Genomic DNA, 23,360 nt, shown 5'->3' on the forward strand with positions numbered 1-23,360 from the left:
GCATGGCATGATAATTTTGCTTCAACCAGGATTATGACAACGAAATAAGAAACAAATGCTTTATTTCAGTACACTTGGCCAGAAGATGTCGCTGTTTGCATGCTGATGTAAGATGAGCTACATTGCTGAATTGTATAATTAAAACATACTGAAATCTGTTATTTGTATGAAAAAGGTCTTGGGTTTTTAAACAAATAAATCATGCTTAAGCCTTCATACTTTATCATATTTAGGCACAAATAACACCAATGACTTTAATCACCTACAGTTGCAGTCAGAAGTTTACATAAAATCATCATAAAAATTAGAGTAGACGTGAAACTGTAGTTTCAAAATGTCCAAAAAAGAGAGAAAATCTTCAAATATTCACTTTCCCATGATGTATTTTTTTTAGAATGTGATTGAATAAGCTGTATTCCATGTATACTAAGCTGTAAATTCATTATTCAACAACACAGGATGCAATAAATACCATAACATTTCTGAAATACCCAAGTGCTGTCAAAGTAATCACTAATGGAGTGGGTTACCTTCATCTATAATATGCTGTTCTGTCCTCAAACTTTGGTAATTTGACTTCAAAAGATCCAATCTGAAATCTGAAAGAGTGTATTTTTTGTTGGTAATATAAATTTAGAAGTAGAAAGTTTGACTTCAACAAGATTAGACAGCATCACGAGGTCTTTATGGATTAGACAGCATCACGAGGTCTTTATGGATTAGACAGCATCACGAGGTCTTTATGGTTGCCTGGACAATAACAGATTAGACATTGTCAAGCATCCCAGCAAGCGTGTTCTGTGACATGTGGATAAAACGTTTTTATTCATAAAAATGTACTTGTCCTTTGATGATTTATTTAACTTAGCACAATTAAAAAAAAAAGCCATTTGAACTTAACTCAAGGGCAGAGAATTCATGTCGGTGATGTATATGAGACAGACGGCGTCTAGCTGAAGAAAAAGTGCACAGAAGTCTTTCTACTCTTGGTGATGCAACGAGGGCAGAGCAGCTGCAGCAGAGTGGCTGATGGAGGGGGAAAGGGGTTGCAGAAAGGCACAGAGTGGGTTTCCTCTAGCTTGTCTTCACGCCTGGAGGTTGAACTGGAAAGAATTGGTGCTCCATTTGCTCGTGTCAACGTCGAGCATTGTGCGCTCTGTGAAGGTGACATTCCCCTCTGCATCTATCAGGATTATTGTGTTGGTCCTGAATGGGGGAAAAAAACAAACAAAAAAAAACAAAAAAAAAAAAAACAGAAACAACATTGGTAAATCTTGAAGAACACCTGATAGTGAGAGGGGTATTTCAGAAAAAAAACACAGATTCACTGATTGAATTGTTGGTTGATATGTAGCATATATTTGAATTTGTGCAACAAACAACAAAACAAAAACAAAAAAAATGAAAGCCTGAATAGCCATTCAATTTGATAAATATTTACACAGGCCAACATTCAATAAATATATAAAAATACAACATATCCACTAGGAGAGCCATATTTTAGATAAAGTACAAAGAATGGGGGGAGAAGAAGCAGATTGTTTATCCTGCAAAATAACAGTAGGGGGATGTCTTTCAGACTCATCAAGGACAGTACAGACAAAGGGAGCTGAGGAGACAAGTAGTCTAGGCTATCTTGTAAACCACGTACAAAGAATGGGGGGAGAGGACGCAGATTGGGTAGACCACTAAAGAGCAGGAGATGGGTGTCTTTATGGCTGAGTACAAGCAATTGGAGCTAAGATAGCAAGTCGTTCAGACCACTAGGACAACCATCCTTTAGACCAAGTACAAAGAATGGGGGGAGAAGAAGTAGATTGCTTATCCTGCTAAATAACAGTAGGGGCAGTGATAAAGAATTACTGCCCTGTACAAAAATACAGAAAAAGACAGGATGAAAACAGAGCAAACAGGGAAAAATGGGCAGGGAGGGAGCAGAGGAAAAAAGCGTCTGCCTTCACTGAGAGCAAGAGAAGCTTTTTTAAGGGTTTATGACTGTTATTATTAAGTGTCATTCAGCAAATAATGACACTGATAATGCAAAGGTGCTCTAAATGTTGCATGAAAAGTTCATTAAAAGTGCCAACTTTCCATTAAACGTGTCATTATTTACCGAATGACACTTCACGACTCAAAAACATTCATTAAAGACTCCTTCATGTTCACAACAGGTGATATGTCATGTTCATGACAGTGTCATGTCAGTTTTATACGCCTTCACCCCTTCAAACAAAGTGTTACCAAAAACACAAAACCGTCTGATTCATCTGATTCTGAGTCTGAAAAATTTGGAACAATTGCTTTTCTCTACACAAGAACAGGATGTGGGTCAGTTTTCCTTCATAAATGCTGCCTGTGACCAATTCAGTGCTTGTCCTGGTCAGGTAAATTTGTACTGTTCTTGACTTGCAGGTGTGAGCTGCCCAAAATTACTCTGAAGGCCAGAAACGGCCCCTGCGCCGCAATTTGAGCACCCCTGACCTGAAAAATCTTCTGGTAGTCTTCCTGTCGCAGCAGGGTGGCGGGAGGAACAAACGGAAAGATTTGTCGAGGTTGGGAGCCACTGACCTTGTGCCATAATGAGGAGAGCGGACGCATACAGCTGACATTGCCTGGACCATGGACTTGCTGTATCCTTCACCCAGCTGCTCTTGAAGTGGGTCAGGTGTGTTCCTGTACAGGAAGGCAAGAACAAAGAAAAGAAAAATCTCTTCGTAAATATACTTTATGTGCATTCAATTGGTAAATTTTTTTCTGCCACATTTATAAAAGTTGGGACATTTAAAAAAAAAAAATCTCTGAAACCTGTTTTTTAAGTGTCTGAGAAAAAAAAAATCACAACAGAGCATGTTTTTCCATGTTTTCGCGTGGGTGTTAGTCTCTCACAGCTCCTCGTTGTTAAGGACGTGGAGCAGCTCTTGGACCAATCCATCGCCGGACAGCGACTGGTCGCCGACGACGTTGGTAAAGTGCTGCTTGCCTTTCAGAAGTTTCTTCCACGGAGTATCCAGGAGCGAATTGCTTAAGCCGTAGATCCCTGCTGAGGAGAGACAACGTGAACGATACAAAGATGCGTCTACACCATCTCTGCTGGGTGTCCTTTTGGCCTGAGCTTCAGCAAACAACGCAATCTGAGAGCAACGCCGACAGAAAATGTCAGGCAAACACGGACGGGCCAGAGGCCCGGAGGAAAGGTGGATGGGGAATGAACGGTTTCTACAGCAACCATAATAAAAACACAGACCTGGATTCAGACGGATGGGTTCAGAGCTGCCTCTGTTTCCATAGTAACACACAGTGTCTTGTTTGGCTCTAGATGGGACACAACATCATAGAAAATTAGACATCAGACAATTACATACATCTATGCCCAGGTCAAAATGCAGTGGCAAGAGTAGTAAATAAACAAGTACAGCAAATATGACTCAATAGGGAAAAAAGGGCACATGTTTCACTACATACCAGTCTCAGATTATTGGAATTAATACATTTACATCACTTCTGCAAACTGTTTGTATTGGAAACTAGAAAAAGAAGACACAGAAGGGACTGCGGGATTGAACATTGTGCTGAACCGCAGGGGAAAACGACGGCTTTCATTATATAATCCAAGCTGCAGAGAGCATTTAACTATAGTTCCACATCTCCTTTCAAACCGGTTCGTTGCGGTGAGTTAATTCATTCTGAGAAATCTATCCAACATCAAGGGCATCTGTCACAGATTTAGTACAGCAGGGAGAATCATAAATTATGACCAGATGCTTTGAACTGGAAGGCCAGTGAACGTTTTGATGTCAGTTTTATGTCAGCCGTAGCAGTGGCATCAGTCAATCTGAAATGTGGTGCAATACTGCTCCAACATCGAACTCGGACGCTGTTCAGAGAAGAGCTGGAGACTCTTGCCGGGTTTGTGGCCGTAAAATGGACAGCGTCATGTTTTAGAGTCATGAAACCTACAAATATTGAAACCATGAAACGTAAATCATATTCAGCACTTAGTAGTTTAAAAACTCTTAGGTGCGGTATTTGTATCCGTGACAATTAGTAGCATTACTGGGTTTTTTCTTTGTGTATGAGCCAAATGAAGTAGAGAAGATTTTACAGCAGATGGCAGTGTTTAGCTGTTAGTGGTTAAATGCTGCTAAATTCCAGTAATGCAAGCAAAACACAGGCTGATTATGTGGGGAAAAAACTGAGACCTGCATAATCAGCGCCAAGCTCCCTGATACAAAGCAGGCAATTCCAGCTTTTATTAATTTAGAGCAGTGCGCCGCAGCAAAGGGAAAATAACGCAACAAAAAACCCAGTGAAGAACATCTTCAATTTTCTCATCCTCTGTCGGCTATGTTATGCATAGACCTGTTGCTGTATCTACGGACTGACGAGAGCCCCACTAGTTCTCGCCTGTGAATTGTCTAGATGCCGTAGTATTAACAATTAGTAGCAAAGCACTGTGTCTGTTTTTCTTAAATATATATTAGGCATACATTTAAGATTTAGAGCATTACGTTGACAACTTGACAGCTAAAATCATTGGTAGTCATTGTTAGGAAGCAGTTTTTTGCCATCCAGCAGGGAGCTGGGTGGCGCGATCTCACCCATGACGTGTCTATGGAAAATTAGCAATAAATTACATTAAATATTGTCAGATAAGACTCTAATAGAATACTCTAAATCATTAACAAATATCCAAACGTGCTTAAGGAGGGTACGGACTGACACATGCCAGGTAAGACAAGTCCTGGTGCAGACAGTTCCCTTTTTGTACCACAAAAACTCTGAGCACAAATAAGACCAAAACTGTTAAAAAGTACGAAACTGAGAAGGGAGCAAAAAAAAAAAAAAAAAAAAAAAAAAAAAAACAGCAACAAAAAAACCCGACCCAGACATACGCTTTAATATCAGCAAAACCACACTACACTGAGGATAAAAAAAAAACACAAGGGTAGTCTGACAAAAACAAATCTAACACTTTTGAGCAGAGCATGTTCTAGAGGCAGGGAAATATGTGTTAAAGAAGGAAACACCAGACACACAGAGCAATCCTCTAAGCTGCCAGCTGACATTACGAAATCCTTCCGACAACAGCAATTCCACGTCCTTAATATTGTTTCTTGTACCCAGAGCCAGCTAAACATCATAAATAAACAACAACACTGTCTGCGTCCCTATGGTGACAGTCAGCACAGCGGCAGTAGACGGTGTTGACAGGAGTGATAACAGACACTGCTCCAACCAAGCTCTGATGCTAGCCATTCAATAAAAAAAAAAAAGAAAGAAAGAAAGCAGATGGTAGTGTAATCTTTAGGGAAATAAAAGAATTAGTAAGGCACAGTAATCAAGCACAGAGCATGAAATATTAGTTTTGTTCTTGGTATTGTGGCCTGAACTAAAGACCCTCATGTCGGTGATGTGGATCAAATTGATCATGGAGGAAGCAGGTGGAGGATTTTGTGGAGAAAGATGAGAAGAATAGAGAGAGTGGCCATTTCTGCTTTATGAAAGTAGCTGGAATATTGAGGTTCCCATCAGCAGGGCTGTGGGTTGATTTGGGCAGAGATGAGGGAACAGCAGGAGATCAGAGCCACTGGGCATAAAAAGAGAGACGGCAAAGAGGAAAGAGGGTTTTTTTCTTTAAAAAAAAAAATAGAAGAAGAAGCTTTTTTTTAAGATCTCAGGCAGAGAGGTAATCAGTATGCTGGCTGGGAGCGGTTCAAATGAAGAGCCCTCTATGTTGGCGCTGTAGAGCAACTTCCCCATCGCCAGCTGTGGTGCAGTTGCCTGGAGATGCCTGGATGAGCTTCCAGCATAGGCGATGGTGGGTCAGGCTTTTAGGCAACAACAACAAGCACTCTGAAAACTCATCGCCCAGAATTTTAAGTGCACCCATAAATATGGATGCACAGTAAAAGCCACGGATAGGGGGAACATATCCATCAATGAGTAATCTTCTGGACGATCAAAGTCCAGACCAAAATCTAGTGGAGAGTCTAGGCTTGAAAAATTATGTCCAAAGACGTTCTCCGCTCAATCTGACTTTCTTTTACAAAGACAAATCGGTAAATATACCAGTCTGTGTGAAAGACTTGCTGCTGTAATTGTGGTAAAAAAATAAATAAGTAAATAAACATTTTTGGCCAAGTATTAAGTGGAGGGGGGTGAAAACAAATGCATGCCACACTTTTGAGGTTTTTATTTTAAAAAATGAAAAAAAAATGATCTTCATCCTTTTATTTATCTGTTTGCAAACCACTACAGCTTCACATTAACTTCATCTACTGCTGTAATTCAGCCAGGCTTTTCAGAATTATGTTTAGAAAGTTTTTTAATCTGTAATTTCTGGAATCTGTTGACGTACCATAAATCTGTATGAAATGCAGCGGTTGCCCACGGCTAAAGCAATTAAATGAACCAATCATATTTTCCCTCTGGTTCTGTTCTGTGGTAGCTTATGAATAAGAATATCTAAAGAAACATAATGATTGGATAAAAAAAATCCCTTTTGCAGAAAGATAAACAGGAAGATTAAAGGCCCACTTTGATTTCTCTTCATCCAATAATGACCTCAGTATAAGCTTTTAAGATTTTCTGTTTGATTTTCTAAATCTTCTCTTCTTCATATTCGTCGTGCTTTTTTTTTTTTCCCCCACCACTAATTTACTTTTTATTTGAAGTCACTCAGAGGATGTAAAAAATATTCTGTGATCCAAGACTACTTTTATTCTGGACAAAGCAAAGCTTTCTTTGTTTCTCTAAAAAAAAATTTGAGAACCACTAATGTATTATTTTAAAAATAATCATAGTAGATGTTCCATTAAAACAACTAGAGTTTATCTAACCCTGCTACTTTGTAATGTGTGTTATTGGCAGCGTCTCAATGTTTCTTTCTAAGCTCAAGCAAAGTCCTGCCAAGCATCACAACTCATGCTTTTAGGCAAAAAGGTTTGGCTAATTTCTGAAGTTATGATTCTGACTCAGCTGCACTCAAGCTGGAAGCAGGTACATTTCTCAGTAGGTGAACATAGAATAGAATAATCCTTTATTGTTTCGCTGTGGGGGAAATTCAGGTGCAACAGCAACATTGAGGCATATAGATGGAGCAAAAGGTGCTAAAATTATATTTAAAAAATATATGGGACATAGAGTACTGTAAGGACAAGCTTGTATATTTCAGCCTCTACAGTGTGGAGTTTAAAACCCACTGTAAGGTACCCAGTGCTAAAATGAATCACAAAATCAACCAGTTAAAGGTTAGAAATTATTATTCAAAACATTAATAAGTAGATCACATTGCCAAAACAAATCAGTAAAGATAAATAATCCATTACAAAAGAAGGCAACACCTTGACCTAATCCTCAGCTTCATTTGGAGTAAAGCTGCTCCTGACAAATGAGTGAGAAATCCTCTAATTACAATATAAAGCAGTGGCCGTCTCCATCCACCCGATGTGTTATTGATTGGGGAAGAAGCAGCCTATTTCTTCAGCGCTGCGGGACACACTGCAGCCGAGAGGAAATGAATTGCTAATGCCGGTGTTTATTTAGAAGATGAAGGCTTTCTTTCTCTGTGTTTCCTCTCTGTCTGCAGTGAAAGCAGTTTTTGGTATTGTGTTCTTTTTTCATTTTTTAAACAAAAAGAGAAATGTGTTCTTAACTTAGCTCCTATTTGTGCAAATATGTAAAAAAAAATATAGGAAATGTGAAACAATCGGACGCTTTTTGTTGCGTCGGAGCTTTTGCTTCAGAAAAGAGACGAGTTACAGTAGGCGACGATCCCGCCTGGTGGAATCGCAGAAATGTTGATAAAACAAAGCAATGAAAGGGAAGCACAAGCTAAAAAAAAATAAATAAAAGAAAACTACACTGGTTCAAGATCCAGCTAGAGGCCATGTTAGCAGGATACACACCTCCTGACACCAAAAATACCTCCCCTCACACCTTTCTTCCCCTGCAGGAATTAATTTGGGTGTGTTTGAACCCAACTTCCAACCTCTCCCTGGCAGGCAGCGATGCAGGTTTCCATGTCAGCTGCCTTCAGGGACTTCCTGCTTTGCTAGCATCTTAGCCTCCACTGAACCCATTTTGAATTCACTTTCCTAAGAAGGTCACTGGGATTCAGTAACTTCAGGCTGGTGAAGACAAAATAAGACAGCCCTATATTTTCAGTGCAGTTCAGCATCACTTCCTTTTTCTTTGTGCTTAAAATTGCTCATATCGAGAAGCAGTTTTTACAGCTACTATTAGATGTGCCAGCAAAACACGGCCTAAGAATAAAAAGCTGATTGTTTAGTTAGATATTACAATGTAACAATGCACTTAAAGAGTTCTTGTTCTTCATGAATATAGAAGATGCATATAATTGCGTAGAAGACGATAACTGTTCTATTTTCCAATTTTAAACATGCTTACACATAGGCCTGTCGCAATAAGTAATAAACCAATTAATTGCGTGATAAATTAAAATAAACTCAATAATTTCTATTTGAATGATTTATTCAATCATTTTTCTTTCTACTAAAAACTGATTGGCAAAAGTCTTCAGTCTGGTGTTTTGGTTTCAACTAGCCCTTTTTTTGAAGGACAGTTTTGTTCACAGAGACTTTTTAATTATTTTATTTGTCGTTTCTGTTGTTTTGTTTGATTTATTTTGGATATTCAAAATGTCTTCCAGTTCCAGTGATAAGTTAGAATTAAAGGTTTATTGATCTTTCAGAATGTGGTCTTACATTATTATGCCATTTCCATTATATTACTTGAAAATGGTCTCAAAACATCAATATCATCATGTAATCGCAATAACTTATCGTCCAGCAAAGTTTATCACGAGAGGCCTCCTAACACATAGTGGTGGAGGGCAAATAAAACAAAGGCATAAGTCAGAACACCTTTCACTCACTTGAACTCAGCTGTGATGAGATTGAAGCCGTTGTACATGTGGCCGTCTGCAGACACCTTCTTCAGGTAGGAGTAGCTGTCTACATCCTTATCCACCAGGTAGTTCGATACAAGGAACCCTGTAGATCGGTAAACGGGGAAACGGTGAACATCGCTGGCATGTGGGACAGGTGGCGGTCCAGATGTGATCAGATGTGGTGACCCGAACGTGGCAGGCTCACCTCTTCCTTGTGCATTAGGGTTAGGATGTCCTTCCATGTAGTTTGTGATGGCGGCCAGGTGGCCCCTCTTGCTGATTCCCAGCCATGATCCACCTTCCTTGCCATACTCTAGGTCCAAACCTGGTAAAGAGAAATTGGTGTAATGCTTAATCTATCAGTCCCTCCAGAATTAAAACAAGAAAACAAAAAATATATATATTTTGTGTGATTTTTTTGCAATCAAAATCACTGATTTTGTGCTGCAGTTTGAGAAATATTTGCGAGGAGTTTGGCGATACTTTCAACCCATCCCGAAATCTACATGTAGAAGAAAGAAAATGAGAAACAAAGTAATAACTAAACAGCTCAATTTTTGCGACTTGCCATTTCGATCGTGGATGATAACTTGACATGAAGTTAGGCAGCAGTATAGTAGAAGGAAGAAATACTGCCACCTGCAGGTGGGAGTTAGCAGTCACTTAAGCCGAATGTCTTTGATCATTTTTGCAGAAAATTTCCAATAATCTCACAATTGTGCGGACAAAAATGCAGGGATATGTTGATTTTACGTAAATTTCTGCAAAATTACGAAAAACTGGAGAGACTGATCTGTACTGATCCAGAAAGGCATTCCTCAAATTATTTTGCATTCTGGGATGTCATGACCTCAAATTTCAATGTATTATATTTGTACTTTATGTGCTAGACCAAAACAATGTAGTCTCTAACGGTGAAGTGGAAGGAAAATCTAAAACAAAAACAAAAAATGAGGTGAATTTGTTTTCATCCCACTTTACCCTGATTCCCCTAAATTAAATTTGCTGCAACCGTCTTTGGAAAGTCACCTAATGAGTAAGTGGTGAACTCTGTTTACTAAGTGTTGGTATGTAGTTTAATGTAACTATAAGGTAAGGTAGTTTTATTCATATAGCACATTCTCAGCAACCAGCAGGGACACTCATCTTCTTTTATTGCTGTCTATCAGAAAAATCTCTCACAGTTTTAATGATTCATTTGTTTATATCTGTAGATCATGAGGGCAGCATGAAATCTGCCTTGAGATTTGCAGTGTTTGCTATGAGAACTGGGGAATTAAAAATAGTTTTCTTTCATTGACTAAAAATTGAGTTTAGTTCTGGGTTTTTGGTTTGCATTTGCAGTTGAAGTTTTACATTTATTTAGCTTGTTTAAGAATAACATTGAAGGCTCAATGATTTTTGTTTTTCTGGATTCTAAGTTCATTCTAAGTCCTTTTCTGGATTTCAATAATAGGAGTTTCTCTGTATAATAATCTAAAAAGTAACCTAAGAAGTGTAATATTCATCTAGATAGTGAGAAAGCTACAGTTTCTAAAAAAAATAAGCTAAAGAGTGACTAATAAACTAGAGTCTCTGGATTCCAAGTTTGTTCTAATTCATTTTCTGGGTTAAAAGTGAGTACTCCACAGTTTCTAACAAGTAATAATATAAAAACTAACTGATAAGTAGGGTGAAAAGACTACATTGGGTAGGATATGCCACATATGGCAAGACAAAAACAAAGACATGCTGGGAAAGGCGTTGAGATCAGGAGTGTTTGTCTGGAACTATGAGGTGTTTGCAGATCAGTCCATGTCTCTCACAGCCTGTTCTCCCAAATAAAGTCTCTGATAAAGGTGGAATAATCAAGAGCGAGTCCTTGAGAGTTCAGCCACAAGATTCCCAGGGTGACTTCGGGAGGGTGAGGAGATGGGAAGGAACAGTTTGTCTACATAAACTCCAGGAGATTTGAGATAGCCAGAAGGCCACAAGGAGCCAGATTCAGAATAACAGATTCTCTTTAGATCGGGCAGACTTCAAATTTCTGTCTGTCCCAGAATCTTTAACTGGTTTGTCTCTTGTAGTTCATCCCAATCATCCAAATTAGTTTGGCCGTTCCACTGAACCAAAGCTAGCAACTTCTCCAAGATCGATTTCACCCTGTTAGTGGGTTTTGAGTCCTCAGCTGGGCTGCGAGTCTCAGCAAGCGCCACATCACAGTTTGAGTGTTCATGAGAGTGGCCAAATCCGTCACAAATTTTTCGATAAGCCAGGTATCCACAAACTCCAAACAGCAGAAATCCTGTTATCATGAATCCAAATAAATCCAGGGTGAATCCATCCCGTCGGGTGAGTCCCCGCAGGACAGGAGGGCTCTCCTGTCCCTAGTCTTCTTGTTGAGAAAATTTGATCTATTGCCTTGAGAGACGGGTTGACCAGATCCAAAATTTGTAGATTTGGAGGATGTGCATAGAAAGGCTCCAAGGAAAGCAACACAGAAACAGAGCAAGCAGGGTGAGAATGGGTAGGGAGAGGAGCAGAGGAAAAAAGTGTCTGCCTTCACTGAGAGCTAGACAGAAAAAAGTACATATAAATATAAATAGACTGTGAACTGTTAAAAACTTTGACAAATACCTTTTATTAAAATCAATACCATAAATTTTCTGTTTTATTTTACTGAACTAATAAATAATGTTGTACTGAAGTACGGATTATCCAGCGTAACATAACATTTTCAAAAGTATTTTAATTATGTCTTATATACTGTATGTTTGTATGTATAGTACGGACCATTAAATATCAAAAATTATTATTGACATAATTTTTTTTTTTGACATAGGATGGAAAAAATCAACGTGTTGTGTCGCGTTAAATGAAACAGAGTCGGCCCATCCATTAATTAGCTGCTTTCTTTCTGGATTCCTCTCCCTCACATTGTCCTATTAAAAGGTGAGTACGTCAGCAGCGCTTCCCGGTGATCAATTAGGACAGGTCCTCTCCACCGAGAGCTAAATGCTCCGATTCCTCTGTGGGGGGGGTAGATAGCTGCACAGATCCCTCGGGGAGCTATTGCTTACTTCCCTTCATGGTCTGTCTCCTTCAGGGTCTTGCTGTTCCCCCCCGCGCCGTCCCCCTCCTCCCCTCGCGCCAGGCTTACAGATATAAGGCAGGGCCATTTATTCCTGTCACATCGCATAAAAACAGCCATCAATTACGGACCCGCTGGTGGAGTCCTGACCCCTCTATTAAAGTGGCGAGAGGAGATTGATGAACAACGAGGTTATGTCTGTGTTTCCTTCTTACGCGGGAAGAAAATAGCGAGAAAATAAAAAAAACAGCAAATGATTGATTTCCTCTGTTTGGCTAAAATGTGCACCGGGCACCTGTAAAATTGGATATGGTAGTTCAGCTGACTGTGGGTCGAGTTGTTCTGTGGCGGATTATTAGAAAGTCTAAATTGGGAAGTGAAGAAGTAATTCTACCTTGATTACTGAAAAGCCAGTTAGCAAAGAATGTAAAAGGCAGTCAGGCAGTGATATATCTCTAAAAAGTCAACTTACCACTGAGGATTTCACCGTTGGTGCCCCAGAAGTCGGCAGCTTTGGACGGTCTGTTGTAAAACTCATCTCTATTTGCAGCCAAAATTAGCCTGAGGAGATTGACAGAGAGGCCAGAGAAGTTCTTTTTTTAGATTTGGTCAAACAACACAAAGCCACTGAGCCTTCGGGTGACAGGTGAGTTTTTCCAACTGGTTTGTAAAGGCACCGAAATAAATCACAGAATTCATTTTCACACTGAAAGTTTTCAACTATGCAAAATGAGTAATTAATGCTTCTTATTTCAATGAAAAACCGATTGATTTCCCTTAAACCTCCCGCGTACTTAGTGCGGTGCTCAGGAGGAGCGTGGCAGATGTCAGACCATTAGTTCCCGAAACTTGTGAAAACTTACACGTTGTCAGTGCGACCTCGCTGGACCGTGCAGAGGGTAAAAAAACTTATGGGATCCAAATCACCCCGACTCTTGAGACCACACAAGAGTGAAAATGGTGCCACATTTGTAGGGATGCCACTTTTATGCATTGAGGATCTGTTGTGCCCAAATCCTCTCTGCCAAAGCCAAACATCTTATTCTGCCACTCACTTGTGTTTGGTGTCTCTTATTGGATTGAATGATTAATGTTCAAAGACACAAGACACATTAGCAGGGAAACAATTTATTCCCTTCAACAAGGAGGTCAGTACTGCGTGGAAGAACTAGAACTAGAGCTTGGTACATCCTGCCCCATTTTTGACTGTCTGGTGACCCATCCAGTTGATGCTGCATATGCTCTCCTGCCATGATTGATAAAACAATTTGGACCTCAAACCACAGAATTATCGATTTGAAGCTTGCCATCTCGCCACCTACTATGGTGTTGTTGTGGGATTGAAAATGCTGGTGGCGATGTTGTCGTTCCAGGAGTTTACACCGATGAAAGCAGTCTGCTGTAAACCAAATCGCTTGAGAGCGACACCTGGCTAGGTCTGGATTGCACCACCCCTCAGGTTGCAAAAAACAGGAAGGAACACCACAGGATCTGCAATTAGAGACAAATCTGGCCGGGGCTGACTGGAAAAGAACCCAGTCAGCCTGTGGAGAAAGGGCTTAAGAGTGGAAAAATGGGATTGCTGCTGGTTGCAGAATATGACCTTGACATATTTTCAACTCGTAAAGACAATAAGCCTCATTTTCCCATTGAGATAGATTTCACTCCACACCATCACGCAGGAAGAGAAGATTTCTCAAGCTTGAATGCAACACCATTTAAGGAAAGATAAGTAAGATTTCCAACAGCAATATTTATCATTGTTAAGACAACTAAAAAATTTAACCAAACTCAAAATTTCCTACGTTTTTTTGGCAAGGTTTAAAACAAAGCCAGAATGATTTTTGGAGAAGTGGTCATAATATTTATTAAAAATTTTACCATTTAAATATGAAAGTCAGAGTTTTATATGCACATAAATGTACTCTCCAAAATTCAAAGACTCAGCACACAAAGAGAGCTACTGAAATAGAGAAACACGAAAATAAGGGAGTGAAAGTGATGAAAACAAAAATAACCAGACATATTACTTAAAGTTCCACTTGTGTAAATAACCAATCCTGATGCTTTCCCCATCTGGTGTGTCAATTGGGTTTTACTGACACATCATGACTGCAACACAATTATAACCTCAAATGGGGCTGACGGGGTGTGTCTGTAGGTTAATCCCAGAACTGAACTTTGACCTGGGTTACTCAGTTTCTCAGAGAGAAACGTTGCCATTATGTTAATGTCTTTAACTTTTTATCTGATGCTGCTACAGCCTATGAACTATCATAACATTATAAATATAAACCTGCTAAGCTCTACTAGTAAACTGAAACAACGTTAGAGCTTCTGTCGGCTTTGTTACTTGTCATGCTCAACAGCCAGGCTAAGTACCAGTAGCAACACAAGCCAATAACAAAGCATCTCTCTGCTTTGTAAATTCAATACGACAACATGCTCAGCATAACAAAGCGACAAATAAACAGTTTATCACTGAAGCTTTTGCAATATTTTAAATATTATGGCAGCAGATTTGGCCACTTCTGCTTCAGAATTTACGATATCTTGCCATTTATTTTTTGCAGGTCTTAAACATTTTATTAATCGTAAAATAGCAAAACTCCAACTCCTGACTGCTGTTTAAAAATGGCTATCATTAAAGTTTTTATACACTTGTATACACTAACGTGATACATGAACCACTGGTGTTGCTGAAAACTAATTATACTAATTACAACTGTGCTATCTGCTGTGATTTTCTTCTACAGAAATGAACATTTTACCTTTAAGCTATATTTCTGTCATCATTTATTTGTGTACAAAAGTGCATTTTATAGGATCTTATTAACATAATATCACAATTCTGCAAAGCACACGGACTTAAACTAACAATAAAATGTATTGATTTAAACGCCATCTGTATGTTTCCCCCAAGCTTGGCCGTGGTCCACCAATTATTCTTTCAAGATGGCCGCCAAAACACAAGACTAAACTGTCCTCTTGGGGTGTTTCAAAGGCTAATGACAGCCTCCTGCAACCCGCACTATGTGAGTCACCAGTGTTAACTGGAAACAAAGCAAACACTAATGATGCTACACCGGGCCCAGCATCTGCTGCTGGATCCTAAGGGGGAGATCCCATGCAAGCGTCTCGATCTCCAGTGTCAGGCAGCCGGCTGTATCGTGTTGAAGGCATGCTGGGAAGCGGAGAAGGATCAAAGCAAAACCAGAACTCAGCTGACATTTATTTCTTTTTTGTTCAGCAAACAGAGGCAGTGAACTCATGTGAAATGTTCCTCACAATTTCTGTCTGCCCTAATGATTCATCTGGTTCACGTGTGAATCCTATGAAATAAACTCTAGAATGTGTTTGTGTTTACAGATAACCCTGAATGTTTGGTTGGGTTTTTTTTTTTTTTTTTTTTGCAACGTGGAAAAACATTATTTCAATGTTTAATGGCAAATCTTAGTGAATGGATAGACAATTCAGAGGGTCACCTCGGTGATCTTTTGTGCAAATCTGAAAGGGTGGGATGGTGTGGTATTAGGGTGAAGGGTTAGTAAAGTTGGAGCCGTGTTCCGGGAATAAAAGATGTTTACAAAAAATTAGATCATGAAGAAAAAAAAAACGATGTTGGTGATTGTACAGCAAAACAAATTTTGTGTAGTTTGTGTGTTCACATGAGCAAGACTATTGAAGGTCTGAGTAAAAAGATAAAAAACAGAACCCCAACAACAGACCTCCAGTCATATGGTGGGAAAAACATTACCATTTATGAATCAAGCTCATACCACTGCCATTTAAAACTAATCGCTATGCTAATTGTTTCAAGCAACAATTTATGTGTTTCTGGAAAAACTGCTGAGGAATTCTGCCTTACTCTACTGTCCAACTAGAAGAGCAATGCAGAATACAAATAAGTATTATCTATTTATTGGTTTATTTATTGATCACCTTTGTGGTCTTACTGGCACTTTTTATGATTGAAAGGTTTTGTGGTTTTAACCTCCACTGGTTGAAGTTGTGGAATTTATCCCGAGACCCGCTAGTTAAATATTAATTGCTGGTGTGTTGCTGTAAAATTAACTGCCCGTTGGGACATAAATAGATAGTAGACTAATGCTATGTTATTTCATTTTAGGCAATAAAATTTTCATTTTTTTTTTTTTTTTAAGTAATTAAATGATTTGCAGGCTGCACAGTGGCGCGGTTGGTAGAGCTGTCGCCTTGCAGCAAGAAGGTTCTGGGTTCGATTCCCGGCCCCAGTCTTTCTGCATGGAGTTTGCATGTTCTCCCTGTGCATGCGTGGGTTTTCTCCGGGTTCTCCGGTTTCCTCCCACAGGCCAAAAACATGACTGTCAGGTTAATTGGCCTTTCCAAATTGCCCCTAGGTGTGAGTGTGTGTGTGCATGGTTGTTTGTCCTGTGTGTCTCTGTGTTGCCCTGCGACAGACTGGCGACCTGTCCAGGGTGTACCCCGCCTCTCGCCCGGAATGTGAGCTGGAGATAGGCACCAGCACCCCTCCCGACCCCACTGAGGGACAAGGGTGAAGGAAAATGGATGGATAAATGATTTGCTCATTTGCATCTTTGAATGCATTTGTAGCATTGTATGAAAAAAGGCTGAAGTAGTTAAAAGAAAATTCTGCAGAATTGGCATTTTTTATTTGATCAAATAATCGTGAGAATATTCAATTACTAAAATAATCATAAGTCACGGCCCTAATATTTGGCCAACGAATCACTAACCACAGCAAATCAAAGTGGTCAATGCCAATCTCTGGCCGACTGATTGGCGCTTCACTCGTTTTGATTTTTTGTTTATTCAATGACACAAGTCAACAAACGGGGGGGATCAAAATTTTGCTAGCTACCATTTCAGAATGTCTCATAAGTTTGGTTGGTCGCCACCAAATGATGGTAAAGGTTCAAGCATCAAGAACAAAAAGTTATTGTGATAAAAAAAAACTAACTAAAAAAAAACGGTACAAAGGAATGTGGAAGAAAAAAGAACAAACTACAAGGAGAGCTACAGGCTTCCAGTCATAGCAGAGGGGAAATAAACTACATAATTACCCTGCTTTTTGGCCTAGTCTTTGCTGAATAAATAAGTGTCTGATATGTAGTTTTCCAGTTTTCAGAACTAATTGCAATATTTGTACCTGAAACCAACAAGCAAGCCGAACAAGGACACACCATAATTACATCATTATTGTAAATACGACTCTACTGTGTCTACATATAAACCATAATCACATTACAATGCCCTTCAGCTGCTTAGGGAATAAGTTTTGCTACAAAAACTCACAAAAAGAGGAGAACAATATAAACCAGAAATTATACATCAAGATAGAGAAATAACAGCATGTGGGTAATCACTGAGTCATCTAAGCTGATTAAGAAGCCATCTAACTCCCGCAGAAACATTTCAGTCATTTTGTTTTGTGAATTTAATAATTACACCTGATGAAGTTGGAAATTTGTTTTTAAAACTGCTGAAACCAGAAGTTTACATACACCAAATCAAAAGGCGGGTTCTGCAAACATAAAGCTGGAAAATGTACAAATAGAACCTTATCAGTGCTGCTTGGAGTTTACTGAATAATAGGCTGAAATGGCTGCCTAAAATGTATGGAGTACTAATATTAATTATTACAATAATGTCCCCTATTAGTCTCATATCTCTTATGAGGAAGATCTTTAATGGTTTCTGTCTGCAGGACCAAAAATGACAAGTTGCACATCAAATATGGGTGATGTCCTCAATAAAAGAGCTGATGAGACCCAGAGAAGCCAAACTCAAATCTAAATGTTATTTAAATTTGAGTTTGCCTTGTGTTTGTAGATGCCTTTGGTCAATATCACTGATCTAATCTCTGCTACAACATCTTTACAAATATTTCATCTCAAGTTCAAGCAGAAGAAATACTTCAGAGTGTAACCCCGCCTCATTAATTCCTCATTAACACCGATTTATTGTGGTGTCTCTCTGTGCAATTTGCGTTCTTTAAATTATAACTTGCATACGTAAAATGAAAGTAAATGGCACGTACAGTAACTGTATTAACTACAGCACAAAGACCAGAAAAATACTTTTCTCTGCCTCAAGTTGATCAAATAACCCTGAATACATGTTTAAGTGAAAGAGGATTCTTCTCAACAATAACTCAAGTTTATCTAACTTGCACAAAACCAAAGTTTTAAAAGAAAAAAAAAACAGCTGGACTTGAGTTTATGTAATTACTTTGCTATATTTTTAAATAGTTTTTGTTTTTGCCCTGTCCTGGATGACTGAGGACCTTCGCCAGCGTAAACTTGCACTTACCTGTGACTCTTTGACCCTGACTGACTGCCCCTCCCTCTCTGTCTCTCTCTCGCTCTACGTCCCGCTCTGTTGTCTGTTGCTTTGCCTAACAACACCATGACGAAACAATTTCATAAAAACTTCAGCCATTTGTTTATTTATTTATTTTTTTCAGAAAATGGTATTATTAACTTCCCTTTCAAAGTGCAGCATTTCTTACTTACTTGGCCTTTTTGCTGCACTGAAAAATGATCAGGTGTCATTTCTTCCTTTTTCTGCCATATTTACTGATGCGGTTGGCTAACAGAAAAACACAAACACACACTGCGTGTTACTTGCAGAGCAGCAGAGAGGCAGCAACGACCTACTGTGAGAAGCTGGTGGAAGGAAACCCAAAACATTTGACCATAAGTCATACAGTTTCATGATCCCACATAGAAAATGCATGTAATCTTTTCTGATATATTCTTTTATTATTGTGGCATTAAGCAAATAATTTTTATGAGTCTAACTGACACAAAAGAGGAAAAGTTTGGTCTGATTTAACTTCTGACAGTGAGAGAAAAAAAACGTGTCATTTCATTCTGTGTATGTAAACTTCTGGTTTCAACTTTACATAATAGACTTCAGATAAATATAGCAGCACACAATACATTTCAACTCTCCCCAGGTACCACTTAGTACTCATAACACACCTCTGTTGTCCTCTCCTTAGGCAAGGTCAGGGCTGGAGAAGGTCAGAGCAGGACTACGGCCAGGCAGAGAGTTTGCCCTCAACCTCTGGGGGAATATAATGACGTACACCTCCGTATTGCGCCATAGCCCACACTGACTGCTTGTAGCGCGCCAGCCTCTACTTCCAGCTGAAAGGAGTTACCATTTACTGCCAGATAAGGGACATGGAGACCGCAGGAAATAAAAAAACGAAACGGTGAATTGATTAAAAACTGACTGTAAAACAAGGCTACTGCTGGGGAAGTCGGGATTACATTTTAACAATTATTGTGAAGTGATTATCTTATCTCTGAAGTGAAAACCAGGAATGCACCAATCCATCTTTTTCACTTACAATAAGATACTAATATCTGAGATTTCGTATCGGATAATAAATATCTGATACGGGAAAACAGCACTGAATTGACTGAAAACAGACTAAATGTACTGAGGTTATATTTATTAATAAATCATGTGATCAACTATTTTAATCGGCGCATGAAGAAATGAACACTAAAGATGTATAAATAAATAAAATGCTCTCACTTCAGAGATCTGTCAGCAACACCATCAACCCAGACTAAAGTAAGACCAATTAGTACAACTTTTTCACTTCTGATACGATGTCAATGTTGCGGCTTTGAGCATTGGCCGATACCAGTATCGACCCAATATGATAATGGCAAAAATTAAACATTCTTGTATTACCGGTACTTATTTTGCAGAGTGGAGTATTAGCGAAGGGTTGATCAAGTGATGTTAGTCAGAGAAAAATAGCCAATAACAGTAGGCATGAGAATAGCTGACCTATGTATTATTAACCAGTGGGTCTGTGTGCAGATTCAATTTCTATTGGGGTGGACTTAATGCTGGAGTCCAGTTCTTCTATCGACAGCGGCTTTAAATGCAGGCCGATCTTATCAGATATGAGTTTTTTTTGGCAGATGTCAAGCAAATTTCCGATATTAGTATCGAATTCAGATGCCCATACAATTTAGTGTTAGGATTACAGTATTATAAGTGCCAATGTTCCACTGTCTGGAGAGTACCAAAGTATTTTTATTTTTATATTGAATGTCAGGGGGATAAGAGGCTTCAAAACACATCAGGTAATGGAGTAAAGCAGGTAGACACAGCTCAAAAAGCCGGAAAAAAAAGTACCTTGTCACTTGTTTTTGGTTTGTCTGCCTTTAGTGATTTTGCTGGTTCTCACTCTGGAACCTTCTGGTTGTTTTCTGTGACAATACCTGTTGTCCCCAACTCTGTTGTTTGTGTCTCCCCCCTCAACCTCTGCTACTACTGACAGGAACATCCTTTCTCATTATTTCTGGAAAAGCAGCGGCACCCTCCGACAAGTTGCAATTCTGAGGCCATATGACACACATGTTGTAAGAGCCTCTTATTTACTGTCACTCATTTTTGTCCTGTTCAAGCAGCTGTGCTCCATCGACTGCATTTGACTGGTTATGAGGCAGGGATACTTGAAACTAACACATTCGATCTTCTTACGCCGTCAGGGCCTCTCATTTCTAAACAAGAGCAAGCCGGCCGAAGCGTATCCCAGCTGATCTTCAACTGTTGTTTTCTTCTTTCCTGTTCTGGAGTTGTTCCCGCAAGCGGCCCATTTACCAAGAGTTCGAGCAGCATCCCAATTTATCTGTGTCACAATTATCAAAATATGTCAGTTTCTGTTCTCCACTCTGATGTATCCATGCTGCGACTATAAAAGTGATAATGACACATTTTACGCAAAATCTCCATTTCGTAAGACGTCTGATGCATGACCTGTGTTGTGACATTCTTCCCTCAGCTATATTTCTGGCGATTCAGCCAGTGTTTACGAAACTCTTACACATCTACTTCACAGCAGGACGAATCAGATCCAATACGCAGAAAAATCATGGAGGACATTTTAAAGTTAATGTCTGTAAATGGTCATGTGAAAAATGTGACCCAGTTAGACTTTACGCCACGATGTTTGTGTAAAACTCAAATGGATCTTATTCCATAATAACAGATATAAACAAAACGCTCTATTATTTATCTTCTAAAACTGGCCGGCTGTTATAGATCGAGAACTGCACCCCAGGGCATTAGAACATAAAACTTCAGCTGGCTTACTTTGTGCTTATTCATAGTTAATGTAGAAAAGCTTTCATTATAAATGAAAGGGCACATTCTGAACTTGATCGGTCATTATAATCTCTGTAAATGGTCATGTGAAAAATATCAAGGCAGGATCTTCCACATTTGGCTCTTAAAGACTCTCACCAAAAAAGGTAAAGAACAAACTAATGTTTGTAAAATATGGATAAATACAGACAAATACATATTTTAGCAGCTTAAAGCTTTGTCATTTTCTTTTTTTGCGGCATAATTACATTGAATTTCTACAACAAAATCACGCTAAAAGTACTAGCAAACACTTTTTGGACCAACTTTTCTTGTCAGTAGGTTTGCATTTTTAAAGAAAATTTTCCACAAAGATCAACACTCCAGAAGAAAATGCATCAACTCTCTTTTTTTGCTGAAGTTTTTCTTTAGTTGAAAAACCTAAAAATGGAAATGAAATGAAATATGTCAAAACTTCTAGATTACTAGTCAAAATGCATGCCGTTTTTCAACATGTCTGGTAACGTTTGTGGCTCTAAATGAGTTTTACTGAACTGGAGAGGGGGCAAAAATGGCTCTTTAGATTGTAAAGGTTGCAGACCCCTAAAACCTCTAGATTAACTACTAAAGACAGCTTAGAATGTCCTGGTCTTCGAACTAAAAATCAGTTTAAAGCACTTATTTCCTTAAGTTTGTTTAGGAGGTTTTCACATCAAAGCATGGATGATTTTGCCTTACCTGTAGGCATTTTTGGACGCAGGCCGAGGATCAAACTTTAAGAAGATTATACACATGGATATTCTGAGACCTGGTGACAGGAGTATCACTCAATCCACATCTGTCTTTATTTAAAAGGTATGTCTGAGGCAAAAAGAGAGAATCAGATCAACAGTTTAGTGTTGAAAGGATGTAATATACGACTATTTCAAAGTGCACTAATATCCACCACTGACATTCTGAGTAAAGATAAAGGCATTTTTATGGTGCAAATAAAAAGTACAGTCACACATGACAAAATTTTTGTTTGATGCATGCCATACGTGCTTCTCCAGCTGTTGAAAGCAAAAGTATTCTTATGGTTTGAACTTTCCCACATTTTGAAACAGTACAACCACACCAACACATCAATGGATTTTGCTGTAATTTTATTAAATAGGTCAGCAAGATCAACACATATTAAATTAATTTGACATGAAAATAAAAATAAAAATAATATGTTTTGGAAAACAACCTTTCACTGAAGGCCTTTTAAACAACAAGGGGCTACCCTTTATGCCAAATTGGACAAATACAACACATTGAGGTTTGCCATAGCCAAATTCCAGGAAGTTTAAGCGGTATGAATACTTTTAGCAAAGCGTTGCACCTAACAAGCTAAAAGGATAAAGGCTGAGACCTTGACTGTACTTTATTGTCCACAATATATAAGGAAGTCCAACTGGGTTAGCGAATGGCATTGACACAGACTATTGGTATGCATTTGCCTGAGTTGCTCTTCAACATGAACAAGAATAATTGCGACAATAATCGATAATAAAGGCTACTTTCAACATAACTTAGTTAATAACTAGCTAACATTAGCCTACTAACCAGGTACAGCGAGAACACAGCAAGTGAAGTTCAGCTGCCTACCTGACCAACGTGACACTACAGAACAGACGCGGTTATTTGTTCAGCAGGGTTTCCCAATCGTCTTGAACACCATTTACTGCTAAGAGCTACTATTCAGTATCCATTCACATTCCTTGTTGACAACTAAAAGGAAGCGCTTCCAAAGAGTTGCCTCGATTTGTTCTGTCGATTGAGTCGGGCTTCGCTACACCAACGTTTGTCTGATTCGCCATTGACCCCGCCTTTCTGAGCTTTATAAAATGAACAAAACGAACGCATGTCAAACGGGGCTCAGGGGTTGGATGTAATTCGTGGCTCCGCACCATTTACCCGTCTGCGTGGTAAGAGGGAGTTTTCGCTCCATTTTAAACAACATTGATAATATCCGTAGCAAGCGGAGAAAGATGTACGTGCAATAACTGAGTAACCGATAGTTACATAGAAAGGATGATGTTCACATCAATATATTGCTTGGTTTAGCTTGGTATTTGTCAAAGTGACTATGCTTAACACCATTAATTCCAGATAGGCTGTTAATGAGCATATGAACTTGGTCGGGTTTCCCCCCCCAATATTTTCCAATTAAATTATCAATATTTATTGACCTAATAATTGATTTGCCTCGCAGTCCGTGGTTGAGAGCAATAACTT

General features: G+C 39.0%; 1 protein-coding gene and 1 long non-coding RNA gene across 3 annotated transcripts; both read right to left on the reverse strand.

The window, feature by feature from the left end:
• Positions 1–45: 45 nt before the first annotated feature.
• tango2 (transport and golgi organization 2 homolog (Drosophila)) lies at positions 46–22,946 on the reverse strand. Of its 2 annotated transcripts, none has more exons than XM_014994837.2 (9): positions 22,731–22,946; positions 21,837–21,959; positions 12,454–12,542; positions 9,117–9,236; positions 8,897–9,014; positions 3,245–3,312; positions 2,887–3,040; positions 2,569–2,673; positions 46–1,206 (listed from the first exon to the last, which is right to left on the reverse strand). In XM_014994837.2, exons 2-9 carry the CDS (start codon positions 21,890–21,892, stop codon positions 1,086–1,088), a joined length of 831 nt encoding a protein of 276 aa, XP_014850323.2. In that variant the 5' UTR covers positions 21,893–21,959; positions 22,731–22,946; the 3' UTR covers positions 46–1,085. The 2 variants fall into 2 exon arrangements, with proteins under 2 accessions (XP_014850323.2, XP_014850325.2); XM_014994839.2 differs by having other exon boundaries at positions 2,887–3,037; positions 22,731–22,945.
• LOC148157728 (uncharacterized) lies at positions 15,212–21,826 on the reverse strand. Its single transcript, XR_015764291.1, has 2 exons — positions 18,497–21,826; positions 15,212–18,378 (listed from the first exon to the last, which is right to left on the reverse strand). It is a non-coding gene; the product is annotated as an uncharacterized LOC148157728 (long non-coding RNA).
• Positions 22,947–23,360: the final 414 nt, after the last annotated feature.

This window comes from Poecilia mexicana, unplaced genomic scaffold (genome assembly GCF_051168715.1).
Source record: "Poecilia mexicana isolate PSO_F unplaced genomic scaffold, ASM5116871v1 scaffold_9, whole genome shotgun sequence".
In the NCBI taxonomy this organism is placed as follows: domain Eukaryota; kingdom Metazoa; phylum Chordata; class Actinopteri; order Cyprinodontiformes; family Poeciliidae; genus Poecilia; species Poecilia mexicana.